This window comes from Talpa occidentalis, unplaced genomic scaffold (genome assembly GCF_014898055.3).
Source record: "Talpa occidentalis isolate TD23 unplaced genomic scaffold, MPIMG_talOcc4v2.1 talOcc4.8, whole genome shotgun sequence".
Lineage (NCBI taxonomy): Eukaryota > Metazoa > Chordata > Mammalia > Eulipotyphla > Talpidae > Talpa > Talpa occidentalis.
The window spans coordinates 23,760,507-23,787,843 of NW_023605194.1; the positions used below are offsets into that span (position 1 = coordinate 23,760,507).

General features: G+C 44.3%; 1 protein-coding gene across 1 annotated transcript in view; it reads left to right on the forward strand.

Moving 5' to 3' along the window:
* The window catches only part of TLL2 (tolloid like 2), a 98,274-nt gene that overhangs the window by 40,656 nt on the left and 30,281 nt on the right, over positions 1–27,337 (forward strand). Inside the window, exons 3-8 of the mRNA XM_037497099.1 lie at positions 6,223–6,300; positions 14,286–14,441; positions 17,372–17,489; positions 20,744–20,922; positions 21,845–21,950; positions 26,389–26,513. Of these exons, the coding sequence (XP_037352996.1) occupies positions 6,223–6,300; positions 14,286–14,441; positions 17,372–17,489; positions 20,744–20,922; positions 21,845–21,950; positions 26,389–26,513 (762 nt within the window). The remainder of the gene's footprint in view (positions 1–6,222; positions 6,301–14,285; positions 14,442–17,371; positions 17,490–20,743; positions 20,923–21,844; positions 21,951–26,388; positions 26,514–27,337) is intronic.

Sequence of the window (27,337 nt, forward strand, 5' to 3'; positions counted from 1 at the left end):
TTTTTTTTTTTTTTTTCTAGAATACTCTCCCCTGATGGATGTGTCCCTTTCATCATTTAGATTTTAGATCAAGTGTGATTTACTAGGAGAGACCTTTCCAGGCCTCTTCTTCCCCGTTGCTCTTTCATAAAACTGTTTTCTCCCAAGTCCTTACTCCCTCATGGAATGACCTCATTGTTTATTGTAGATGTTCTCACCTCCACTGGAAGCCTGAAGGCACATGAAGGTGGGCCGTCTGTCCCTGCCTCCAGGAACCCAGCACAGTGCTGCCCAAAGTGGGCACTAGCAATATAGTGATTTTTAGCATCTTGTGCTGGAGATTTTTTCCTTTTTCTTAAAGTAAAGCAGCTTCATGCTACATTTACCTAAGATTGTGCTTGCAGGGTTACTTTAGCATGTGATGTATATTAAAGGCTTTGACTCCAGATTGATGTGGAGAGAATCTCAACCTCTCCACACAGTGGTTCCATGTCCCCAGTGATATCTTAACTGCTCTAGGTTTCAGTTCCCCTGCATGTAAAATAGTAATAATACCCACTTAGGGGTTGGCTTGTGGATTAAATAGATAATGTATGAAGAGTAACTAACTAGTTTCAAAATGGCATTTTATTGTCGTGTTTAAGCATACCAAGGACCAAGTAATATTAGGCTCTGTGAATGAGGGGGGCAAAAGAATAACTAATATAAAATTTTATTTATTAATTACCATATTAAATTTTAATTCATAGTCACTAGCAGTGAGCATATATTTAAATGAGCAATATGGATCTATGGAACTTGGAAAAGTCCATCTCTTTCTGCCTAGATGTCTTTGGATGTATATAGCTAATATTTCATTAATTGTGGTGGAGGGGCGTAGTGTGTACATCAATGTCTCCTATGATGCATATAATTAAGCCACTTTTTGTTGCCAGCGGAAGAAAATTGGGCTTTCCCAAAGAAAAGCAGCTTGCTCCCAAAGTTGCTAACAGATTGCTTCTTAATTGAACTTGGGAGGTGAATTATATGGTGAATTAGAAAAAAGAACAACTCTGAATTTAGTGAATTGTTCCATAAAGGAAACTGTGGGATTGAATTGCAAATGCTGGATAGAAACATTTCAGCCTGGCCCCATGCATCAGGGCCGCTGACCTCTGCTGTGTTTCAGTGAGAGCGTGAACAGGCCCTGAGCTCTCTTTTCAAGGCCTGGAGGGCATTCTTTCCCAGAGACCAGCTGTAAGCCTGGGTTTCTTATGCAAAGGAGACGTTTGAATAAACCCCTGTGACTAATGAAATCTACAAGTTCTTTGCATATTCTCTCACTGAAGAGGTAATTAACCAAAGATTAAATATAGACACATATATGTATTTTTTTCCAAATATTTTATCTTGCTGTCACAGCCAAGGAAAAATATATCACCGCACCCTGAATGCTCCCTCCTCTGTTGCCCCAATCTTTGTCTGCATCATGCTATATTTCTCTCTCCCTTGTTCTGTGGTGCCTAAGGCTGCAGTTATAGCCATATCACACCTGTCTTACTCTTTTGCTTGCTTTTACTGAAACAGAGCTATGCCTCCCACTGATTTAGACGTGAGAGATGACTTTTCTTAGTGTTTGATTTGTCTGTCTCCAGCTCCATGTCTTTCATCCTTGGTGAGCTTGGGAGGGAGAAGAGAAGTTGGTTGTAGGAAACTATCAAGAGATGAGGTTCCTCTAAGAGCTTCTCTGAGTAGTGAAGCTCAACCTTGGCTGCCACATGGGAACATTTAAAATCCTAAGGCCCCAGACCAATTAAATAAAAACCTCTGTAGATGGGATCCAGGCATCGGTATTTTTCTAAAAAGGTTCCCAAGTGATCCCCAAATACAGCCATGGTTGAGAACCATCGTTCCAAAAATATCTGCTTCCCTCCCTTCGTAAAAGCTGATGCTGATGAACTTTCCATCAGTTTGGTTGAATTAGAAATGATTGAGTTCTCTATTTAAGTACTGTCTACCTCATCCATCCATTCACCCACCCATCCATCTACCCATTCATCCATCAGTCTGTCCATCAGTCCATCCATCCATTCCATTGTCTATGTGCAAGACACAGTGCTGATAGTCATATTGGACAACACAACGCCCTTTTCTTCAAGATGATAAAAAGTAAAGACCAGACTGGGGGACCATCTGAGTAAACAGGAGATCCCAATGCTTTCTGATGAGGGATATGAATAAGCTTAGGGCTCTGTGGGCTCACAGAGGACAGGCCTTCTAACCTGAGAGGAGCGGTGGGTAGCTTCCCCACAGAAGTGGTATCCAAGCTGAGACTTGACGGACCAGTAGGATTTGGCCAGGTGAAGAGGGGTGTGACTGAGGAAGATTCATCAATAACAGGGTAATAGACATCCAAGTAGGATGGGGTAAGGAGCAAGATGCATCTAGGCACCAGCTAGGGGAGGACAGAGGTCATATCACTGAAGCCCCCCTCCCCGAGTCCTGGTAAGATTTGGAATGCTTCGCAAGGGTTTTTACTAGGGGGGCAGTCAAACCATATTAACTCCTCATAGATCTCAGGATTAGCTGTACTGGAAGCATAAGATTTGTTGCTCTTGTAAGAAAAAAGTGCCTCCAGTGTCTTGCTGGTAAGAGTGACCGAAAAGAGATTTGTATCTAACTGTCCATGGCCCCAGCCTCGTCACTGACTTTGGATGTCCTCACAGACCTCCTGGAAAATGCCTGGATGCCTTGGGAATAACCAGCCCCTCCCAGGAGCCCTACCTGTTGTTGCTCATTCTGAGAAGTGACAGGAAAGAGTGACTGGGGGTCATACAGGAGCCACCTCCAGCTGTCATTACTAGCCATCTTTGTATCTACAAGACAGCAAGTCACGCCACCTCTTGGAGCCTTATTTCTAATAGAATTAGAGGTTGTCTCTAAAATGGGCATGTTCATAATCCGTTTGTCAGTGGGTTTTTATGAGGCTAGAATTACAGGATTCAAGGCAAGGAACTGTTCTTAGCACGTGGTCAGTGCTCAGCTCCATGATTAGCGCTTAGTAAACACTCATTCTTTTTCCTTTCCACCTTTTTGGGGGCACTGGTCTTGCCCCAGCTCCAGAGTTCTTGTTCCAATTATAACTCCAAGTATCAGGGAACCAAGAGATTCAGAAGTCCTTGACCCCTGCCCTCCTGCCTGCTGCGGAGTTGAGTATCAGTCTTTCCTACACTTTGCTCCCTCAACCACAGACTCCAGATACCCTTGAACCAGGGCTTCTTGGGTATCCTTATAGATTTTACTTTTTTTACTTTTGCAGGAAGCAAGCAGGCCTAGATTTACCATCCCTCCATGCTAGGGTTATGTGGAATATCCTTTCAAAATCCATCTCCTACGTCCCCTCATGTCCACTACTAATAACCTTAGTCACATTCAAAGCTGGTGCGATTACAAAGTCCTTTCATGTCTTCTGTTTCCCATCTAGATCTATCAGAATAAAAGCTGAAATGCTGAAAATTGCCTGCAAGGCCTCACAGAAGCTGATCCTGTAGACCTTCTACTGCCCACTGACCTCGTTGCCTTATCACTTTCTCTTTTCCTTGCTTATGCCATTCCAGGCTTACCCACCTCCTTACTGCCAAGCATACTCCCACCCCAGGGCCTTTGCACCTGCTGTTTCCTCAGTTTGGGATGTTCTTCCTCAGACATCTGCAGACTCTCTCCCTCACTTTCTTCAGGTTTCTGATTTTCTACTTCACATGCTACAGAGTCCCTCATCCCTAACATTTCCTGTTCCCTTCACCCTCATTAATTTTCTTCATAGCCCTTCTTAACAACCGACTTGCATATTTAGTTGCCTATTTGTTTATCGTTTTCTCTCCTATCCACCGTCAGAATATAATTTCCATGAGGTCAGGGTAGAGTTTGTTCAGTGTCGTATCCCAAGCAGCAGAAACAGCATCTGGCATGTAGCAGGTGCCGGATAAATATTTGTTGAATGAGTGAGTGCCTAAACAAACCCATTACCTCATTTGGTCCTTGCAACAGCCCATTTGACAGATGAGAAGTACTGACCCCTCAGGTCTTATCCACTGTGCTATAGCCGAGGAAAAACTAAGCTAGTCCCAGGCCTTAGTTTCAGGCTCATCTCTCCACACATGGCACATTCCTCTGCTGGCCAGCAATTTTCATACCATCAGGATTTCCCCTGACCTTTAGCCTGAGAGGAAATGATATCGCAACTGGAAGAATACCCAGAGGGCTGGGAGCTGGCAGCAAACGCCCCGGCAGCTGCAGGGAGTGTGTGAGTGGATTCTGAGTTGGCCAGAAAGGCAGCAGGATGAACAGGATGGAGGCAGACAAAAATATCAGCGCACGCCTGGGCCACGGCCAGCGTCGCAGCCTCTGTAGGAAAGAGGTAGCCTGTGTGTCAGGAGCTGGGATGCAGGACCACAGGGCTGTCTCCTGTGGTTGTCTGGGGCCAGGACTTGGGGTTCCCTGCTTGGGATGCTCAGTCAGGCAGCTCTGGAGGCCGGTGTGCTGTGGGGAATGGAAGAGATCCCTGGGCTTCTGCCTAGGAGACTGTCCCAGGCCCTCAGCTTTTACTCTGGGCTGGGCAAGCCTGGGCTAATTATTATTATTCTGTCCTCTGTGAAATGGGCTTACATACTGTCTACCAGAATGTTCTCATCAGGGAAGAAGGGGATATGGGAGTGTAAGCTGCAAATTTCTAAATAAGAAATAACTGCATTAGTCAATAGATTTTCCTTTAGTTGCTTTAATTTGGGTTCATATGTATAATAGTGTATCCTGGACACAGACATTGTTCTCAAATCTGTTCCTTAGTGTCACTGTCCACCCGTTTGATCAAACTCCAAATGCAGGTGTCCTTGGTGGCCCTTCTCTCATACCAATCCATCAGCCTGCCCTGCCATCAACTTCATCCCTCAGATCCTACATATCCAGCCTCTCTGGCCTTGCACCCACACCCATGCGCCCACCGTAGTCAGCCCCTCCATGTGGCAAGTTCATTCTGGTCCAGGTTCTTTCTCCTCTCTGCCTTCAGCTGGGGATGTGCTGCTGTGGCCCAGATCTTTGAGTGACTGGCTCCTTCTTGTCTTTCAAATCTCAATACCTGATGTCATCTTCCAGAGGTTCTTCTTTGACCACCTTCTGCGCAGCTGCTACCATATGCTGAATTTGATCTTCAGAACATTTTCTGAACTTGCAATAATCCTGTTCCCTTATTTTCTTATCTACTGTTTGCTGGGCAGCCACCCATTTAGAATGTACACACCCACCTCTCTTGTTCACCTCTGGATCCCAGTGCCTGGAACCACGCTTGGCTCATAGTAGCTGTAATCATAGTCAGTGCTTGACCATGCTCCTGGTGGGGGTGGATGTCAACCTGGCTTATAGATGATGACTACTAACAAATACAGCATCAATGTCCTTGACTGAGGCAGTGTCTACAGGTATGATTTATAAAGTAAACAAAATAGTTTCTTTTTTTTTTTTAAGATTTATTTATTTATGCATACAAGAGCTGGGGTACAGGCCAGAGGTGGGGGAGGTGAGAGGATTCACCAGAGATAGAGTGGGGAACAGAACAGGCAGATTGACTGAAGTACACTGCTAAGAGGAGCAGCGGGCGAGTCAGGAGAGGTCTGCTGCACCGTGTGGGTTGCTTCCTGGCCGGGGATCGAACTCGTGCTGCAGTGGCTGTGGATTGCCTCATAGGTTGTGTCTTAACCCCTGTGCCACCAGGGAGGCCCCAACAGAATAGTTTCTTAAAGGAGCCTCACCCCAAAAGGAAACCAGACACCTGTGGAAGCCCAGGCCGCAGTCACTGAGCTCATCACACGTTCAGGAGCAGCATGGATGCCATGCCCTGCATTCCACACCCCGGTAGGGGGATCCCACAACCAGACGTGTGCGGGTCTGTTTGCCTTGGGCTTTCTTTTGGAGGTGGGAGTGAGGAAGCTGATTTCAGCATTGGCTTTGGGTTTTGCCTGTTAACTTTGCGTACTTGATTCCAAATGCTCTTGGACTAATCAAGGAATGCAATACTTTGATAGTTGTGAATTTTGTGTGTGGTTATCAAAAAGCAGGTTCCTTTTTACCCCCGTGTCTAAAACAGCACCTGGTTGGTGCTGACAACCTTTGTTGAATGAATCTTCACTGACGCGCTGGTGGTTTTGGCATTTCTTGGGGTGCAGGGAGGGCTGATGATTCCTCACATTTCTTCTCTTCTTGTCTCTGTAGGTGGGCTTGAAGAGCAGCCATTTGAGAGCTGGCCGAACGTCACTGTCACGAACACCAGCAGCCAGGAAGCCAGAGAGGGTAATATGAGGACCATCAGCTCCTTGGGTACTCTGTACATTTTAACTGTAGCAGATTTCAAATAACATAACAGTTGCCATTTTAATGCATTTTAATGTGTGCAATTTAGTGGTATTAAGTACATCCACAATGTTGTGCAACCTTTACCATGATCTATTTCCAGATCATCACCCCCAAAATAGACCCCATACCCAGGAAGCAGTAATTCCAGTTCCCCCTTTCCTGACTTTGGGGGTCTCCTCTTGTGTCTTTGACTGTCTTTCTTAGCAGGCTGGCGCTTTGCAGTCTGTGGGCATGAAAGAGTGTGCTCTTTTGTCAGCGGAGTGGGCCTGCTGCCAGAGAAGGGATAGAAGAGCAGCGCTTGGTTGCTCAGGGACCATGCTCCTTCGGTTCACTCTGTGATCGAGACTTGACTTTTCTCTCTAGCACTTGACTTGTGAGTCGAAGTCCCTGAGGCTTTTGAAGGGGGGTGATGAGGCTTAGGTGTCGGAAAGAGTGTGAGCACGTGTGGGTAAAGAAGGGAAAGAAGGCTGCATGAGGCTGGAGAAGGAAGGGCTGACTAGGGACCCCTGGGCTGCAGCAGGGAGAGGCCACTGAGCTTGGGGCTGGCCACGGGCAGGGCTGGCTGCCTTATCTGCAGTGCCTGCTCCAGCTCGGCCTGTCCCGTTCCAGGGCTGCTCTCAGTTATAAGGCTGTCTAGCCTGGAGAATATGGGATGGCATCTCACTGGACACCTCTCACTTTTGGAGAAACTGTTCCTGTTTGGAAGTTATGCTAGAGGAGAGAGGCTGCTGGGCTTCTGTGTGGCCTGCACCCCGCGGCTCAAGACCCTTCTTTAATGTTATTCCATCAGTGTTATTTCTTCTACATAAAACTAACACAGCAAAAGGTTATCATTTTTAAATACCAGAATCCTACATTTCAAGGATGCCCTAGATAGAGATGATATAGAAATCACTGATTGCTTTATGTTTTTGCTTTAATATTAATGTCTGTTTTACATATGCATATATGTATATTCCATACAAATGCATCATGTACTTTTTTTTAGTGTGGCCCTTTTGCTTTTCTTTTTCCTTCTTTCCTTTAATTTGGCCACCTCCTTCACTTCTTTTTTCATATGTCATCCCTCTACCCCTCCCCAGGTAGTGTATACTAATAATTTTGCACCCTGCCATGTTTTGTCCATACACATGTATTCACACATGCACTTCTATAGGGATGAGCACAGACACACATACAAACGTACATGCATCTGTCACATTGCTGGGACAATGTGCAGAGCCCCCTTTAAAATCCGTCGTTTTCTACTTTGCTTATTTGATGGGGTTTTGACTCATGTGTTTTCAAGATCCCCAGACATTTGGTAAACACAATGGCATTTCACTTTGGCCACAAGTCATCAGCACTTTGTGGTAATCATTTGGTGTAGGGATTAAAATAGATGAGTGTTGCTGTCATGTCACACTGCCGTGATGTAAATGCCACACCTAATCTCTCCTTCCCGACTTCAGTCACTTATTGTTGCCTAAAAACCATGCCCAAACTTAGTTATCATGAAGCTTCTGTGGTTGACTGGGTTCAGTCAGATGGTTCTTCTGCTGTTGTCAGCTGGGATCGTTCACTCCACTCATTCGTCCACATAAGGCCTGGACTCAGAACTCCGAGTGCTGCTTCTGACACACCCTATTGGTACAAACAGGCCAAAAGACCAGCCCAGTTTCAAAGAGAAGTATATAGATTCTCCCCTTTAATGTGAGAAGTGGTTGAGCTCGTGTATATGAGAGGACTTGCTGGTGTCGTATTTGAAGACTATCCACTTTCCTCATTGCGGTTTACCTGCTCACTGGTAGCCAACACTGTCAGGATTTTTAACATTTACTAATTTTTTGGGTGTAAAAATGTCTCAGCCAAATAAACTTGGATAGTTAGACACACGGTTGGAATCCCATCTCACCCACTTAGTAACTACGATATTGCATAAGTTATCCAATTCCTCATATGAGGATTGCAGAGTCTTAGAAATAATATGTGTGCAAAGTACATAGGCAGGTGTCTGGAATGTGAAAAGTGCTCAGTGAATGTTGCTCTTCCATGCCTTCCTTTCCCCCTCTATCTGTGAGTTATATTATCTAGCATTGAAAGTTTACCATCCACCGCTGGACTAGGATCCCACAATTATTCAACAGCTGCATAGAAACACAACTGAGCAGGACAGGAAGGTACAAGGCTGCTGGAGCCCAACAAAATTCTGCCCCTGGATGACCGGGCTGTGCATTGTACCCACAAGGTGGCGAAAAATCTCCTTGGGCATTTTAAAATAAGATAACGACAGCACACCCCCAACATGCACCACAACTCTGGAGCTGGCTAATCCATAGCCTCCAGCCCCTCAGATGACCCTAATTTGTGTGAGGATAATGGCAGGATTGGGCCAATCCCTCCACTTTGTATTACAGTGCAGACAAGCATGTCTGTGGGTACCCAGGCAAGCCTGGGGAAGCAGGATGTGCCAAAGGTGAAGTGAGAGCTGGGCTGTTCTAGCTCCTTCCTTCAGCCTCCCGATTCCATCCCTCTGGGACAGTCAGCCACCAGCCTGGGCGCCTCTTGTTTTTGGTGGAATTAAAGATAAGACAAGTTGTGTCAATCTCAGACTCTCCTTTAATCATGACATGCCCCCCTCTGCCATCCCCAGAGAGAGAGAGAGCGCCCATGCAGGAAAGGATCTGAGGGCAGCTCCCACCACTGGCTTCAGCAGCAGGGTTATTTCCTGGGATTAGGTGGCTCCCCTCAGCCCTGACGGTGAGGATGTATGCTTCCAGCTTTAGGGGCTTGGAGAATTGCTCACTCAATATCCCCCTGCAGACCTTTCTGTCCGAGGAGCCTCCCTCCCTGGAGATGGAGGCTGAGAGTGCACATCAGGGATGATAGTGGGGTTAATGAAATGCAGAGTACAGGTGCTCCAGAACAGTTGTGATAAAGCCTGATTTCCAGAACCATGGTCATAAAAGAAGCCCTTTTACTTTCAGTAACAGTGCCTGAGGATTTTGTGTTGAGCAAATAATAATGGAATCTGGTTGCCATAGAGAGAGGGCATCCCATAAACTTGGGTGCAAAAACCACTCAGCACCTGAACCCCTGAAAGCCACTTAAGTGTTTGCATTTGGTGTGAACTGAGCTTAACCCAGATGCTCTTTCCAGCCTGTCTCCAAGCATGACCTTGATAGCGATCCCTGCAGCTTGCGTGGAGCCCCCACAGGGCAGGTGTTTGGCGTCCATCTGGCTGAGAACATACACAGAACCACATGCAGAAAGAAGGAAATCTCAAGGAGTAGGTGACTTGTCCACAGTCACATGATCAGCGAATATATGGCAGTGTTTATGTGGCAGCTCAGCCTCTCGCTCCCACCCTCTTGCCCTCTGGGCTAACCAGTGAATCTCAAACTTCTCTGACCTTTCGAATCACCTGGGGAGCTCTAGAAACTACAGGTGCCTTGACTCTACTCTAGATTAACCAAGTCACAGTCTCAGGACAGGAGACGGACAACAGAAGTTTATGAAAGCTCCCCAGTTGAATCAAATGTGCAGCCAGGTTTGAGAACCATGGTGTAGTATAGGCCCAGTCCCCTCTTCCACTCAGGGCTGTTTGTTAGTCTTTGAGGACTGCCACAGGCAGTGGGTTGTCGTCACCTGTGGGGTGAGGGCTACACAGATGGCAAGGGGTGCTCATTTCCCTAAGTTAGTGGGAGTGACCAGTTAACTAATTGAAAATTCACTGTTCCTTGCCCCCGAAGTCTGGGTCGGGACTGGTTCTGTTTATGACATAGCTGCGCCTTCAGCTGGAAATGGAACCTTGTATAACTACAGTTGCTCTGCTTTTTCAAAGAGGACAGGGAACACTCCTAGGGCCAGCAAATTTAAATGGACTTTATCTTCACCCCACCCCACCCCCAGTGTGTTAAATCCTTTCAGATGCCCTGAGCTCCTCTTCAAATGCAGAACTCCTGGCCATAATAAATAATTACATCCTTCTATTTGGACTCTGATTCCAGATAGTAGTAATCCAAGAAAATCCAATAATGACGGTTGCATTAAGATCCTTCTTCCAGGCTAAGCAGAACATCTGTTTAGACATATTTTTAATCGGCAAATGCTTCCTGTGTTGAGTCCTCAGCAAATTAAATTTCTCACTGGACCGAGGGGGAAGCTGTCATTCAATAACCCATCTCTGGAAATTACACCCCAGTCTCTTTCCAGGTGCACTTAAGATTTTCCCATGCTGACGCGGCTGCATCCTGGCCCTAACAAGACCGGGTCACTTGTGTGTAGAGCACAGCTTGTTTGAGGGACACATGTGTCTCAGTGCTAGTCCCACTAATAGGGAAGTATTGTAGCCTGTTCTCCAAAGAAGAGTTGGCAGCGGAAGAAAATTAAGAGACTTGTTGAAAACCATATGGGAAATGAATAACAAACTTCCACTTGCTACACCGCTGCCTGTGATTACTTAAGACGTGATGATTCTCAGGATTTAAACATTAAGGGCTTCAGGGCTGCCAACATTTTGGAGAAGTTTCCGCCGCAAAATTGTTTGGACTGTTGAGTTGTTTATTTTTAGAATAACTCATCCAATCTTTAATAAATAAATTCAGAATACAAAAGCACTGAATGCTAACCTCCAGCCGGGGCACCGTGCAGGATGTCAGTATAACCAGCCACCGTTCCTGCCTCCATGGAGCTTTCAGTCCACTGCAGCAACTCACACTGGAAATCTGGAGGCAACATGAAGTTGAGGGTTCAGGGAGTGAGTGACAGTATCTGTAGAGGCCAAACAGGTACCACTCAGTGGCTGAATGGGACAATGTAAAATGAGAGAGAGCCCAACAGCTGGGAATACAGGAGCCCTGACTGTGGGGAGCAGGTGCTACTTAACTTCAGTGGGTTGCCAGTGACTGAAAATGGGCCTAATCTTGCCAGATCTTTTCATTTTTTAAAGAAAAATTCAAAGATCTGGATTCCTATGTGCAATCTCTTGATTCTTAAAAGTTGGCTCCTAAAGTGAGATTAAAAAAAAATAATAAAACAAATACTATGGGCCAGAAGTGTCCAGGCCAAACAAAACACATCTGTGGGTTGGGTTTATTCCAAGAGTTGCAAGTGTATGACTTCTGATCTAGAAATTCTACCAGTAAAACAGTTATTTTCAGGTTTAAAAATGTGTTACTCCCTATCTTTCCGGTTCTGGCAATATGACCTCTGGCACTTTTATAAAAACATAGAACTGCTGAAAAAAAAATTACCCTTCCCTCAAACCCCACGTTAAAAATAATGTTAAACTCAAAGGGAAAAAAAGGAAATTTCCATCATCAGGAAAATAAAAAAAAGGAAACATAAACCCATAGAACTAACCGTAAAGGGTGGGGAAACTGTGTAGAGGGCATTGAAACTGGACCAGGATGTGAGGGGCTCGGCACTGGTGTTCAATGCCCATGTCATGACTATACAGGTGCAGGAGATGTGGTCTTGTGAGGCAGGGAATGAAGAATAATATCTTGCATAAAATGAATACCCTCAAAGGGCTTCCTACACATTAATAAAAAACAACTAGAAAATCTCTACTCATTGGCTTCAAGGAGTGACAAGGAATGTCAATTTCCTTACTAGGTTGTAATTGGGGGTAAAAAAAATGTCTGCAAAAAACTGAATCCCAAATTCTCTTTTGCATACAGATATAAGTTCTCAAATTACATTTCCTGTATATGGAAACCTTAAACTTAGAAATTAACATAAAAATTGATCTAGGACTCACAAAATCCCAAGAGCCCTGAAAAAGTGAAAAGCAGGGTCACACTCATAGTTGAAGTCTTATGGGACTCTTAAAGACAGGAATACCCTCCCCTACAAATGAATCTATAATTAGAACACAAAATAGAAAAACAAAAATTTAACCCATAGAGGAGAATCAGCAGAGAAAATAAAGTGGAGAATTAGTGCCTTGAGGTATAGAACTATTAGGACAGTCTCAAGGAGATTAACTAAGTATACATAAATGATGAAAGAGCCAAGAGAATAATTTGAATGAGGCAAGAACAAATAAACAAAAGCTTCAAATTACAGAAGAAAAATTTCCTATTTACAAATGACATATTTATTCACATGGAAGATCTACAGGAATATACAACAAAGAAAGAACTCTTAGAAGTAATAAGTGTGTTTATCCTGGTATCCAAATATATATATATAGAATATATGTATATATAAAATATATATAAATACTTATATATGTATAAAAATAATTGCAACTCAATAAAGAGACAAAATAAAAAATGGACAAAGGATTTGATTGACATTTCTTGAAAGAAGATATGCAAGTGACTAATAATCATGGGAAACATGATTGGTTATTTGGAAAATACAAATAAGAGCACAACAACATGCTACTTTACACCCATTGGGAAGGTTATAATCAAAAAGATTGACAATAACAAGTGTTGTTGAAGATGTGGAAACATTGGAACCCTAATGAATTGCTGGTGGAAATGTAAAATGGTGTAGCTTCTTTGGAAAATAATTTGGTAGTTCCTCAACAAGTTAAATACACAGTTACTCGAAGTCCCAGCAAGAATTGGAAACATGTCTACATGAAAATTTGCGCTCATGTATATATAAACAACCAAAATGATCAATAACTGAGAAATGAATAAGCAAAATGTGGTTTATTCATATAATGAAATATTATTTATCCCTAACATGAAGTACTGATTAAATACTAAGTGCAAACATGCTAAGTGAAAGAAGCCAGGCATAAAGCACAATTCCATTTACTGTGAAATGTCCACTGTGAGGCAAATTCATAGAAACAAAAGGTAGATTATTGGTTCTCTAGAACTGGGAGCGGGAGACGGCTAATGGATGCAGAGTTTCTTTTGGGGGTGATGAAAATGTTCTGGAATTCTGTAAGTGGTGATGGTTGCACAACTCTGTGAGCATATAAAAACCACTAAATTGCACATTTTACAAGGGTGGCTATAATGGTGTATGAATTATATCTTAGCTTTTTAAAAAGGAGCAAAGAAGCTAGAAAGGAAATCTGAGAATAAAATAAATCATAAGGAAGTAACAAAATAAATAAAATGAATGAAATAAAGAAAAATGAAAAGAATCAACAAAACCTAAAGTTGATCTTTAGGGCAAAAATATACAAACGAAGGAGAAAATGCTCCAAGTAAGGATGGTGAGGAATTCTAAGCAAGTAGATTGAACACAAAACCTTAAGTGTCAGAACGATGAATAAAGTGTATGTAGATTCACTTACTTAGGGCTGCAGGTTTAAGAGATTCAATTCCATGGGGTCTATTTTTGCTATTTCTAGGGGTCATAACAAACTCAGAATATTAACTCCAGCCTACCATTTGTTTCACACATTCTCTCTTAAGGTCCAGATGTGCTGAGAGACTGGGAAGAGCTGTGGGGGGCTGGGAGGGGAGATAGGGGGCGGGGTAATGAGACTGCTTTTTCCAGGAGTTTAATTTACAAAAAACCCTGTATTTTCTCAGCGCTACAGACCTTTTCTCTTTACTTGTCACCTGACCAAATTATTCCCTATATTTGCAACATTGATGGCATTTAATCAAGTTGGGGGTTGACTCAGCTCTCATGGCTCAGAGAGGAGAGCTTGACTCCATCCCAAGAGGCTGAGAGCTGTTCTGAGCACCCTGGACTCAGGGCCAACAGGCTACCTGGAGCCCCACAGAGCCTCGACCAAGGCCACCAGAATTCAGACAACTCCCATCAGAGGCCTGGTGCTCTTGTTCTTGTCCCATCCAGAAAACTACCTCCCAGGGTTCCAAACCCCAAACAGACCTGTGGCCCCCATTGGTACATATTTTCTAACATCCCATTTTGTGAACTCACGGATAATGTACTCAACCATAATGTACTGGAGGAACTGCAAAGGCAAAGTAATTGGCAGCATGGTTGTTTTACAGATGGCAAGCAGGATGCCAAGCTTCTGCAGAGTTCCGGGACCTTGAATGCCAGAGCAGAGACTGCTTCTCCCCGGGTCCGAAGAGCCACAACCTCAAGGACAGAGCGAATATGGCCGGGAGGGGTTATCCCCTACGTTATTGGAGGAAACTTCACTGGTCAGTAGCCCCAGATGAGGTCTGTTTGGGGGGTGAGTGCTTTGTCTCCCTAGGCTGGCAGAGTCCTCCCAGAGATGACTGGGGGGTGGGAGTGAGCAAAGGCTGGGGGCACTGCATTTCTACCCGCTAATACCCCTTGTCCCTACAGCATCCAGTGCAAAAGATGCACGGTAATGCAGTCTGTTGGGATCACCTCCTCAGAGGGGGTCACCTAGTCCCCAAGGCTTCATGCAAGGGGTAGCATATGACCGTGGTTTTGAAGGCTGGACAAGGTTTGCACAGTGGGTATTTGAGCAAAGGCCTCCAGGCAGAAGGCGGAGTATGAACAGTTACACATGGTAGCTTGTCTGACTTTGCATGGATGTAGGGACCACCCTGGACCACCCTCTACCTTCAGCCACACAGTAAGCAGATGGACCACCTGGCCTACTCCTGGCTCCGGAGCTAACCAGCAATTCCCCCTGGGGCTAGCCACTAAACCTCTCTGTGCCTTCATTCACTCTTCTGTAAACAGGAACGCTATTTTCTACCCCACAGGGTTGAATTGAGAATGTAATGAATTAATTTGGATAAAGCTCTTAAAACAGTGCCTGGCTTGCAGGAATTAGATATTATTTGCTATTAGTAGTAACTTTAAAATATCTAAGTCATTCAGCGGCTTCCATTGCCACTAACGAATGGGAATCCCTGACTGCAGCCTCTGAAGCCCTCTGCCAGAGGCCCTTAACCCCCTCCCCTTAGTCTTTTTTTTTTTTTTTTGCACTTAATTTTTATTTATTTATTTTATTAAAATTTTTTTAAAAATTTTTTACACTGTTCGTTTTTAAACAATGTTTTCTTCCCCCACCCCCTCAGGTGCTGTCCCCATAGAGTTTCCTTCCCCAAAGTACCCGTGCACCATCACCTCAGGCCCCTCTGCTCCTCCCTCCCTCCCTCTTATCCCTCTCCCTCCTCCTCCCCTGCAGGATGTCTCTGATTTATAATTGTCCATTTTTGCTTTGTTGTGTTTTGCACCGTTATTATTTTTTTACACTCATGTCTTATTGGGATCCCCTATATTCCTGCTATAAGTGAACCCAGTCTTTTACCTCTCACTCCTCCTGGTCCTTCCGGTACTGGCCTCGCCACTCATCTGGAACATGCTCACTTCATGGCCCCTTAACACACTGGCATTTCCCCTTCTATCTGCCCAGAATGTTCTCTCCTAGATCTTTGCTTGACTGGAGCCTCAGATCACACGGAGTGACTCCCACTATCCTTCCAGCTCCTCTCTCCTGGCTCCCTCTGTGCTTCCCATCACCTGAAATGATTTTACTAGTATTTTTGTTCCTTTTTTTTTTTTTTTTTTTTGCCTCCATCCAAGTGCTGTGGGAGCCCAGGTTGTTTTTCCTCCTTTGTTTTCATTCCTCGATCTGCAACACTTAGAACACAGCCTTGCGATGGGCACACAAGAATCATGCCCGAAGCAGTCGAGTGCCTGAGTGAAAAGCCACACTGAGCTACCTTTGCTGGCTGTCAGTCTGCATTGACGCGTCCATCTCCTTTCCGTAGCTCTGCGGCCTTTCCCATGCGAGGTGGTCGATGAAGCAGAAACCCTGACAATTGGCCAAAGTCTCCCCAAACCACTGATGAATAAGTTAGTAAAGGAACACTGAGGACCTGGAAGCAGGGACCTGGATGCTGGAAGAGAGGCTGAGGCATCTCCCGGCTACCCGCTTACTCCCTCCCCGAGGCATTTGTGCAGTCAGCTCCCTTGCACTCCTATGGCAGTAACTCAGGGCTCAGATACTTAATTGGTGATAAAAAGACGAGAAAGACTCCTTCCTACCCTCAGGGAGCTCCGGTCCTAGTTGGAGAGGAAGAAGTGTGCTCAAACAGCTGCCGACTTTTGTTCTTTGGAATCTTAACCATGTTCTTCAAGATCTTCTATGCTTTTCTCTGTAATTTGTAGGATTACTATTTTTGGTGAGTGATTGAGCTCTAAACAACTTGAACTAAAAGTGTCAAGATGTAAAAATAAATGGACAGCTAAGTTACTCTTTATTCTGACTGTGTGTTTTTGGAGACAAAGTGTGAATCATACCCACATCTCCTCTACTGTGATGGGACCCTCCCCAGTCACTGGTGGGTTCGTTTTGCAACCAAGGGACTCTAGAACCGCCTTCATCCCCAACTATTCTTTGTGTTTCTCAAACAATGATTTCTTAGGTTCTTCTTTTCACTTCTAGCAACATCAAAATTGTCTTCTTTATCTCATGTTGATAGATCTTGAAATGAATACTTATTGATTATCTGTAATTATTGGCCTGAATTTGCAACTTTATTTTTGTTCCTATACAATTTACTTTTTGTTTTATTATTCAACAGATTTCTAATCAAGAAAATATGACAAAAGGCTCAGATAAAGTATGAAATTCACCTGTTTTCAAAGGCCTTATGTAAAATTAGGCTCAAGGATATCCCCAGAAAACACTGCCCCCCCATGGTAAAGTAGCATGGATGTGCATGAAGACAGAATTTTTAGAGCACATGAGGTTACTTCCCATAGGTATAAATAAGGTGAAGGCATGGAATGCGGTGCTGGTGGGTTCCTTCAAAGACCTAAAACTTCCAAATTGGATAACCTGGGTGGAACTTTTTAAAAGTTTAGATTACTTTTAATACAAAGCAGAAGTTGGACATACTGAAAAACTATTTTTACCTTCTTTTCCAGCTCAGACATCCCCACTCCCTAGGTTTGGTAATTCAGAAGAGCTATGTTTCTTCTTAGCAAGGGAAAATCCTTATTCTTGGTGCCTTTCATTTCTGGGTCAGAACAAGAATTTTTTGATCATCAGAATAAGTTTTGTCATAAGCCAGCACACTTGAAAGCATTTAAGGAAGGCAAGGACCCCTGAGTGAGGTAATAAGCACCTGTTCTGTGGTTTCAGGGTCCCAGAGGGCCATCTTTAAGCAGGCCATGAGGCACTGGGAGAAGCACACCTGTGTGACCTTCATAGAGAGAACTGATGAAGAAAGCTTTATTGTGTTCAGTTACAGGACTTGTGGGTAAGTGAGAGCAAGGCCACATCAGTGGAATCAAAGACAGACAGATCAGATGTCTTGTGAGTCTAGAATTTTCTCTATAGAACCACGTATTTGTAATGGCCTGCGATAATATAGGCAAACAGGGTTTGTCAGAAATTCCCCTTGGGCTCAGTGACAAAGCAGGTGGGTCATGGGAAAGACTCCATGTGGAGAAGTACTTCTGAACCAATTTGGGGTAAGTGGCCCCATTTATAATCTGATGAAACTATAAGCTTGCTCATGATGGATGTACATATATGCAAAATCCTGCATGCAATTTTATAGATTTACTGACTTCCTGCAGAAAACATAACAAAGAATAACATGACTGGATTATGACTAAATTTTTACTCCAATAAATTGTAAGTGTGATATTCTCTGCTACTGTGATATACTCTCTACTGAAAGAGAAACCTCCTATGTTGGTTCAAAAACCCAACTACATGCTGTATACATGAAATCACTAAAGAAAATGACCCAGAAAGGTTTAAAAGTAAAAGGAAAGGGGCATACAGGCCAACGTAACAAAAGAAAGCTGGGGTTACAATTTCAGTTATTATCAAGGGTTTTTGTTTGTTTGTTTTGCTGTTTTGTTTTTAAAGTCAGAAAGTGTTAAAAGAAAAAAAAAGAAAAGGTGAGATACTTTGTAATGAGAAAGGGAAGAAAGGGGACAAGCTACTCTGAGAATATAACTGTCATAAATCCTCATGCACCAAATAGCATAACATTTACAGTCATAAAACAAGCCCCAGGAAATTCAAGCAAACACTAGCAACAGGACATTTTGTTTCATTTCTGTCAATGGAAGTAGATCAATGTCAAGTTGACCAAAATAAGAGTAGAGATTTGTGGAGTTGGTTCTATGGGTCTCTCAGATTCTACAGTCTGATAAAATATCATTTTTTTAAAGTGCCTATTGAAAGTTTATAGAACTTGACTACCTATTACCTATTAAATATTAAAACACCTCAATGAATTCAAAGTGGCAGAACTAGTATTAAATATTCTGTGATTGCAAAGTAGTGAAACTAGACATAATCCCATAACAACAAAAAAATGCACTTAACACCACTCTATTATCTGACAAGTTAAAAGCTCCCCATTTTACAATTCTTAGGTCATAGGAAATGAGGCAAAATTACAAATTGTTGCAATAATGAAAGGTCTACAGTTTGAAATTAAAGATATGGGGCTGGGCCTCCCTGGTGGTGCAGACGGTTGAGCGCAGCACTGTGAAGCTGTCCGCAGCCTCTGCAGAGCCGGTTCGATCCCTGCTGGCCGTGGAGATGCCCACATGGCGCGGCAGACCTCTCCTGTCTCATCCGCTGCTCCCCTCAGCAGTGCATTTCATCAGTCTGCCTGTTCTGTTCCCTACTCTGTCTCTGGTGAGTTCGCAACCTCAACCTCCCGCACATCTGGCCTATACCCCGGTTCTTGTTTAAATAAATAAATCTTAAAAAAAAAAAAAAAGATATGTGGCTAAAGCTCTCCAGAGGAAAAGGCCTGGCCTCAAGTATCCACATCCCTAATTAAAAATGAGAATGCATTATTCAACTCAAAGATGTTAACAAAACAGATACATAAAAACGACCATACAACAAAAGAAACCAAATAAGAGCACATGATATAGACAAGGTAACACATTATAGGACTGATAAATTCAAGATTGTATTCTTGGGGAAAAAAAAAAAAACCAGTAGATAAACTCCTTGTTAGTCTAAGACCAAAAAAAAAAAAAAAAAAAATGACAGTGCAGAAGTACATAAAATCTGAAATGAAGAGAGTGAGAGAGGTACAATTTCCGCGGAAGTATAAGAGAGTGCTTTTCAAAACTCGAGGCAAGAAATGTGGCTGTCTGGGTAATGTGAATGACTTCACAAATACGGAGTGCTGGAATAGACCAGTGCCTTCGAAAGAAACTGAAAAATTGAGGGGAAACACTATCTCCCCCAAATACCAAATTAATTCACAGGTGAATTCTTTTAAACCTTTATAGTGCCAGATTTTTCTGGCACTATTTAAGTTTTCGAAAGCATAGAAAAATTCCTTCCAAAGTACTTTTAAGGAACTATCATGGCATTTTTTTCACCCCAAAATGACAAAGATGGCACCAAAAAGAGAAAATTATGGACTCATCTAACTTTTGTATATTCATGCAAAACCCTAAACAAAAGGTTAGCACATGGAGTTCTGCAGTACAAGAACAGAAAGGCAATCTACCGTGAAAATGTTATACTAATTCAACGTTAGGAAGTCTATGCCCATGATTCAACATATGTTGATAGGTCAAGGGAGAGAAGCCATATTCATATTTCAATAAATGCTAAAAAAGGCCTCTGCACGATACAGGCATTTTTTGTGCTGTTTGCAAAACTAACCAAGGTGCACAAGAAGAGATGTCAAGGACAGATCCCTGACTTTCAAAAAATAAACATATATTACTATGTCATTATATGTATGTAAATATGTGTATTCAGCCAGGAAGTCCACATTGTATTTATTAATGATAATCCTAAAAGAATTTCTGTTAAAATCAGGAACAAGCCAATAATGCTCATGATTGAGCAATTATTTAACATTTGTTTTTGGAAATGCTGAGATCATTAGATGAAAAAATAAACATGACAAATATTGGCAGGAACAAGGAGGTAGAGGTGACTTAATATTTAAATCTTTTGTGACATGAGTATGTATTTTTTCAATGTTTTATGTAAGAAATGCGAGTGGTGGGGTTGTGGGCCATCTTAATTTCATTTCTCATACCTTTCTGTGTCAGGAATAATGAATAACCATTACTTGGAAAGATCATTATACCTTGTTGGGGGAATCATCTCTATGGCTCTGATAATAGCCCCAAGACTCACTCTATGAAAACACTCGTCTCCATTCCCTGCCTCTTTTCCTTGTCATCCGAGTTGGCCCCCAGAGAGCAGACTGGCAGAAGGGTAGAGTAGGTGTGTGGGCTCTATGCTAGGAAGAGAGGCCCTATCTTTCTTGAAAGTGTGACCATTAACTACCGGTAAGATCAAAAATTATTTTTGGAGGGAACTTCTGTATTGAGATGAGAGGGAAGTTAGACAGTGAGAGTACTTTAAGCAAAGAGAGTCTGTGTTTCTTTTAGAACCAGACACACACACTCAAGCACACTCCACACACACCCCTGTGTGTTGGGGGAGGGGCATTAGACTCTAGCTATCCCCTGCCCATCTGACTCAGGTATTTCTGCTATTGTCCAGCTGTTGTTCATATGTTGGCCGCCGAGGAGGAGGCCCGCAGGCCATATCCATTGGGAAAAACTGTGACAAGTTTGGGATTGTGGCACATGAGCTGGGCCACGTGGTTGGGTTCTGGCATGAACATACCCGACCAGACAGAGATCAACATGTCACCATCATCAGAGAAAACATCCAGCCAGGTAAGGAGCCTGTGTGGGGTCTGGAAGCCACAAGACAGTGGCACCGAGGCAGTGGCATCCATGGGGTCAGGAGGGAGTGAAGGACAGAGGCTGCCGGGAGCCACCAGCCCAGGCTCATCTGCTAAGTCCGGAGGCGGTGACCCTGTTGTGCAGGCAGTTGTCACGGGCACTGCCACTGTCCACCAAGGCCGTTCCTGGCAGGTCATCTGCCATAGCGTGTAGTTTAGACCAGAAGCCAAAGGGCTTTCCATGTTGTGAAGGACCAAGAAGTCCAACTGCATTTCCTAAAAGGGACAGAATGGACCACAGCATTGTAGCAGCGTCAGAGCTGATGAGCCAGAAAGCGTTCTCCTGGAGCTCTCATAAGAGTCATTTTTGCTGACTTAAGCAACACATCTTTTTGGAAATGAAATATAATTAGGACAGGAATACATGTGAAAACAGTACTGCTGCCTAGAAATCAGCCCCAAGGCAAATGGAGTGTCTAGATTTTTAAAGAAATATCTTCTCATGTTAAACAATAGCTGATTGAGTAATATGGATGCCTTGAAATTTGTTTTGAGGGTCTAAATTGTGAATATTTGGGACTGAATTCATCAGTTTGCTTTTCTTCTGTTAACAGCAAAGTCAGAATTTTGGGGCGGGTGGAGGCAACCAGATCAATAACTAACCAATCTGCAAACTCAGTTTAAGATTTTCCAGGGGTCTTCGGGGAGGGGTGCTGGTAGCGGGGTTGGGGGAAGTCAGGACTTGTTCTGAGGTTCAAATTTCCAACCTGTTAGAAACAAGAACGGCTTCAAGGCCTGTTACTGGATGGACTGGGCAGAGCTCTTGGAAGTTGCTATGGGCCCTTCTCCTCCCTCCCCTCCTTTCAGGTGCCTGCCTTGGTTTTCAAAGGCCTTAACCGAGTGTTGTGTCACAGGTCAGGAGTATAATTTCTTAAAAATGGAAGCTGGGGAAGTGAGTTCTCTGGGAGAGACGTACGACTTCGACAGCATCATGCACTACGCCCGGAACACCTTCTCCAGGTCGGAATCTCTGCTTGTGCCTCGTCTGTGTTTTACTGTGCCTGCCGCAGGCGCAGGTCAGATTCCTGGAGGTCGGCAGCATCGGGCCCCTGCGTGCTCCTAGCACAGTGGGCGCATCTGCCTTGAGATACAGTGGCCTCTGGGCTGCAGTGAAATATCTAATCAGGTTCCCCATAATAAAATCGAATCCCCTTGTGAAGCGGGTGTTCCATCACGCCCTAACGTCACAAGTGGCAAGCTGGGGAAGGGAAGCTGAGGTTGGCTGGGATAATGACGTAGAGACTCTGTAAAATTTCCATGGGCGGGGACCTTCTCCAGCACATCCTTGGCGTGAGCTTGGTGGCACTGACAGCTTTCCTTGAAGAGCTTTGGTTTATTGGAAGCTAGACCGGGTCAGAGCTGGGAGGACTGTAAATCGTGGATTCATTTTATTTATTTATTTATTTATTTTTAATAATAAATTTTATTTTTATATTCCCCATACAATTGCAACCCCCTTATTTTGACCCCAATCCCTCCCCTCCCGCCTCCTACCCCCCATAGAGTGTCTCTGGTTCATAGTTTGTTGTTGATTTTGATTTTCACTTATTCATTTTCCTGGTCCCTTATTTAAGTTTTCTAGATTCCTGCTATGAGTGAGACCATCCGGTATTTTTCTTTTTCTTTCTGGCTTATTTCGCTGAGCATGATCATGGATTCATTTTAGAGGAATGGTAAATAATGTGGATTTTATAAGTTGGACTAAGAACGAGTAGACAGTTTTGATCAGGAGTATGACATGATCTGATTTTTTGTTTTTTAAAGATTGACCGAGAAATGGGTCAGTTGTGTGGTATGTGAATTATATGTCATTAAAACTATTATTAAAAAAAAAGAAAGAAAAGGAAGCTCCAACCTGCTTGAGGATCACAGGTAGCTGGGGTTGGAAATGAGAGAACAAAGAAGCGGGTCTCCTGCCTGCAGGTCACACGTGATGGTAGCTGGTAGCCGAGTGTGGCTGGACTTGTTACTTACAACCAACTCGGGCAGGATCTGTTTTGCTGAGTTAGTGCGGTGCTGGCCCGAATGTTAAGAATTTTCCATACTGCCCATGCTTCCCGACCATGTAAGTGTTGTGCTGATAGGAATTTCCCTTCCTCGTCCCAGTTTTATAGGCCTTTCTACCCTTGAGTCAAAGAAAATGGTACATATTTTCTCTCTTGGAACTTTCTTTACAGCCTCCTTGTAAAATCACCTTGTTTGCCTTTTCAGCTTGTTCATTCATTCAAAAAAATAATGTGGGTGAGTCTCGCTATATGCCCAAACAACAAGAAAAAAATAGGTGAGGAGACAAGGGTAAAGGAGAGAAAAAATAAGGGTGGAAAGCTAAGTTGAAGCTTAGAATCATTTTAGTGTTCAGAATATAAGCCATAAAGGCATGTACACTTGCTGAGCTTGGCAGCAAGTCCTGTGCTTCCTAGCAGTCCCAGCAAAGAGGGAAACATCCATTTCATGAATCCCCATAAAGAATCGCCCATAAAGATAGAGGAAAACATTCGTTCAGGGGACATGTCTCTCTGGAGTGAGAGGGCAGCTATTTACCTGGGACTCCTGGTCGCTCAGGTAAGGCTGCTGAGAGCATCCTGTTGAGGTCATAGAAGCGTGGGCGAGATCTTCCACGCCTCAGTGTCCCACGTTCTCGGGAGGACCTGTTTCTCTGACCATATAGCTGATTTGGTTAAGATCCCTGCTCCCCAGGCAGGCTCTCTCCAGAGCTCTAAGGAGTGAGTTGTGTTGAAGTCAGCCTCTTTGAACAACTGCCGCTCTGTTCTCATTCTTCCTCTGGCTCTTTAGCAGAAGATTCGAGGGGCAGCCTGGTGTCACGAAAAGACCCCTGAGCTGAGAGATAGAGAACTGGATTCTACTCCTGCTTCTTCTGGGAACCTTGCTGTTGAGGGAGGGGCAGGCAGCAGTTAGGGGAAGCTGCATGCTGAGTCAAGCCTCCACCTCCCCCGGCCTCGGTGTCCTCATGAGAGGTTGGACTTGACTCTCGCTAAGCCCTATCCAGCTCAAATATTTCATGTGCAGTTTCTTAATCTGGTGCTAAGGGTCAGGGGGTGACAGATATGTCCCGCTCATCGCCATATGGAATCCGAGGTTTCCTCTACAGGCTGGGGATCTGAGACCTAGGGTCCTAATCAGGGAGCCTCAGGAAGCTGATGGAGCGGCAGGATGAGAGTCCACCCCAGAGAGGTGGAGGGGAGATGTTGAGGTGTTGGGGCTTGTCTGACACGAGTTTGGGAAATAGTGCAGGGAATTGCGGGGTCCTACCACATCAGCCTGAGGGTTACAGGCTGCTAAGCAGAAACAAAGTATTGATTTTGTCAAAGAGCCAATATCAAATGGATCAAAATGAGACACTTGTACCTTGGGTCTTGTTTCTGTTGTTTTATATTGCTTTATAATTCCTCTATTGATTATTACTATACATTTATCTATTAATGTTGCTCTGTCACATTCCCTCTCCCTCACTAGACTGAGATCTTTGAGGACAGAGAGTATCTCATTCCCTCCTAGTGTCCAGCATCTAACTTGGTACTTGGCACAGAGTAGGCGTTCAATAAATATGCATAAAATGAGTAGGTGAATGAATGGATCAAATGAGAGAGGGAACTCTTCAATACTCTAGCTGAGGGAAGAAATTTCCAGTGTGCTTGTTGCTGTCTTCCCACATACTCCTACATGAGATGGTCACTTTGTTAAGGAGAATCCTTACTCTGTAAGGAATTTTAGATAAGTTACTACTAATGGGTTGTGGGAACTACACTGCCTTCTTGATGCCTCATTTGTGCCAATTACTATGCAAACCTCTGAAGTCAGAGCCTGAGGCAAGAAAGCAGACAATGTGTCTTCTAGCAATGACATTTCTTTTCTTGACTTTATTTTTTAAAAAATCTCGATTTTTGGACCAGAGGGTTCATAATGCTGTGCTTTTTTTGCCTCTCAGGAGACAGCTATTATTAACACTGTTGTCAATGTGAACCATTTTATTAGCACAGACCAGTAGAATCCCATGATCCAAACTTATGAAATAATAGTTATTATGCGTCAAAAATACGCAGAATCCTTCAGGGTTGGAGATTGGCAAGGGGCAGCACATGGGTGTGGAGAGCAGCTTCCCTGAAGAAAACAGAGGGAGGCAGAATTCCTTCTACTACTGTTGATGTTTTCTATGTCTACAGGACAATGTAGCCCCGCGTGTAGTGGTTCACAACTTAGTTTTTTTATATTGAGGGCCAATCTTGCTCATTCTTCTCTGATTTCACTGAGATCACTCCTATAGCAAAAGTTGCTGACAGTGTGATTGGTCTGGGGAACCTAAGATAGCTAATGCATGTCTGGTGGTTGTGCTGCTTGTTTATGGAGGCCCCTGGGTTCTCCTCCACATGGTCTCTCATCCTCCAGGAATCCAGACTGGGACTTCAGAGTTCCTAAAGCATGAGGTGGGAGTTTGCAAGCCCATGAGCCCCAGGCTCTTAAACTAGACTGGCTTCACTTCGGTCACATTCCCATTGGCCACAGCAAGAAACAAGGCCAGCCCAGGTTCAAGTGGGTGGACAATTAGATTCTATCTCTTAATAGGAGGAGTACCAACTTCAGGTTGCAAAGGGATATGGATACTAAGAGGCAACTCATTATTTGAACAATCTACCACAGCTACTGTTCCACTCCTATCCCAGAGTTCAGAATGATTTTGGCAAATCTATCTGGATACCTGCAGTGCCCTTTCTACTGACTTTCTATGTGGATTTTTAGAAGACTTTGTTCTATGGGGTTCCCTCACTTCCTGAAAACTCATCCTTCCGGATGCTTCATTCACACAATCAAATCAAGAGCTTTGTTGCTTTAGTTACTGCAGATGTAGTGACTAGTATTTGTCACAGATATGTGCATCCCCATTATTCACCAATTCTTCAGCCAACACTGTTGTCCAGGCCCTGAGCATCTCACCCAAGGCTGGCTCCCACGCTCTCTCTGGAGCCTCCCTGCCAGTCTCCTGCCCACTGCTCAGCTCCAGGGGCACCACTCCCTGGCAGTCTCTGAGTGCTGCTGCCTGCAGCTGTGCCAGTGGTGGCCCCAGGAGCTTAGTGTTGGGGCTTCGAGGAAAATGCTCAGTGCACATCAGTAAGGAAATCCTAAGGCCACTGGACTAGGGCAGAGTTTTAAACTTGGCACTTGTTTTCTCACTGGATTGTGAGCAGGCCACGATAAGCTGCAGCGCTGCAATGCCAGGAGGAGGGAGGGAAACGTCTCAGTCCTGCCAGGCTGGGGAGGGGTGGCCAGCAAGTGGGAACGTTGATGGGGTTGTGGGCAAGGACTGAAGACTACAACTCTCCTCATGATGACCAGACAGCCTTGACTTCTCTCTCCTTTCTCTCTCCCTCTTTGCCTCCTGTAGAGGAGTTTTCTTAGACACCATCCTCCCCCGTCGAGATGACAATGGCATCAGGCCAACCATTGGCCAGCGCGTACGGCTCAGCCAGGGAGACATAGCTCAAGCCAGGAAGCTGTACAAGTGCCCAGGTAACTGTGAATTTTGGGGGTTCTCCGGGGCCTCCAGACCACGACCCAGGAGCACAACTCGAGTGAAATCTGCAAACATTCCTCCTGGCTTGGAAAACACTTTGGGGTACCTGATCAGACAACTCCCTGGATGCTATCATTTCTGGGGTGCTGCTGGCAGGAGGTGCTAGGCAGCGGGGGAAGCCTGAATGGTGAAGTGGTTGCAGGTAGTCAGGTGAATAATAGGTCTCAGAGCCCACAGCTTGATTGTGGGAAGTTTTGGAATTCTTTGGCAAAGACCTGATGTTCAGAAGAGGGAGAAGGTACAGTGGAACAACAGTGAACAGGGGTGCAGTGTGTACCCCATAAAGGTGAAAACACCTCTCCTTTTGATGCAAGTAGGAGTTCTGGGTTTGGGGAAACAAGAGGTAAAGGTTTTGTAGAAAGGCAAAGTACAAAGGAGAGCATTTCTGGAAGAGTAAATCAGCTTTCCAAACCCTGGAGTCGGAGGATGTCTCAGTGCCTCATGAGGTCATTTCTGTGGTTCGGGGGTTGTCCTGGCCATCCGGGGTCTGGTCAGTGATCAGCAATATGCCGCTTGAGACTGGGTAGCACTCTCGGCTTGGAGGCGATGTTCAAGTCTGCCCTCTTTCCTTTTGACCCTCTGGCTTTGGCATCATCACACACCCCACCCCCACTGTCCTGGGGTGAACTTATATCCACCTCTTGTAGCTGTAGAGTTTCAATGCAAAACATTTGTTATAGCAGACACGTTTTTACCACTGATGGGAGAGAATGCAGTTCAGTGACTTGGGGAGAGAGAAGGAAAGTCTATCACCAACAGT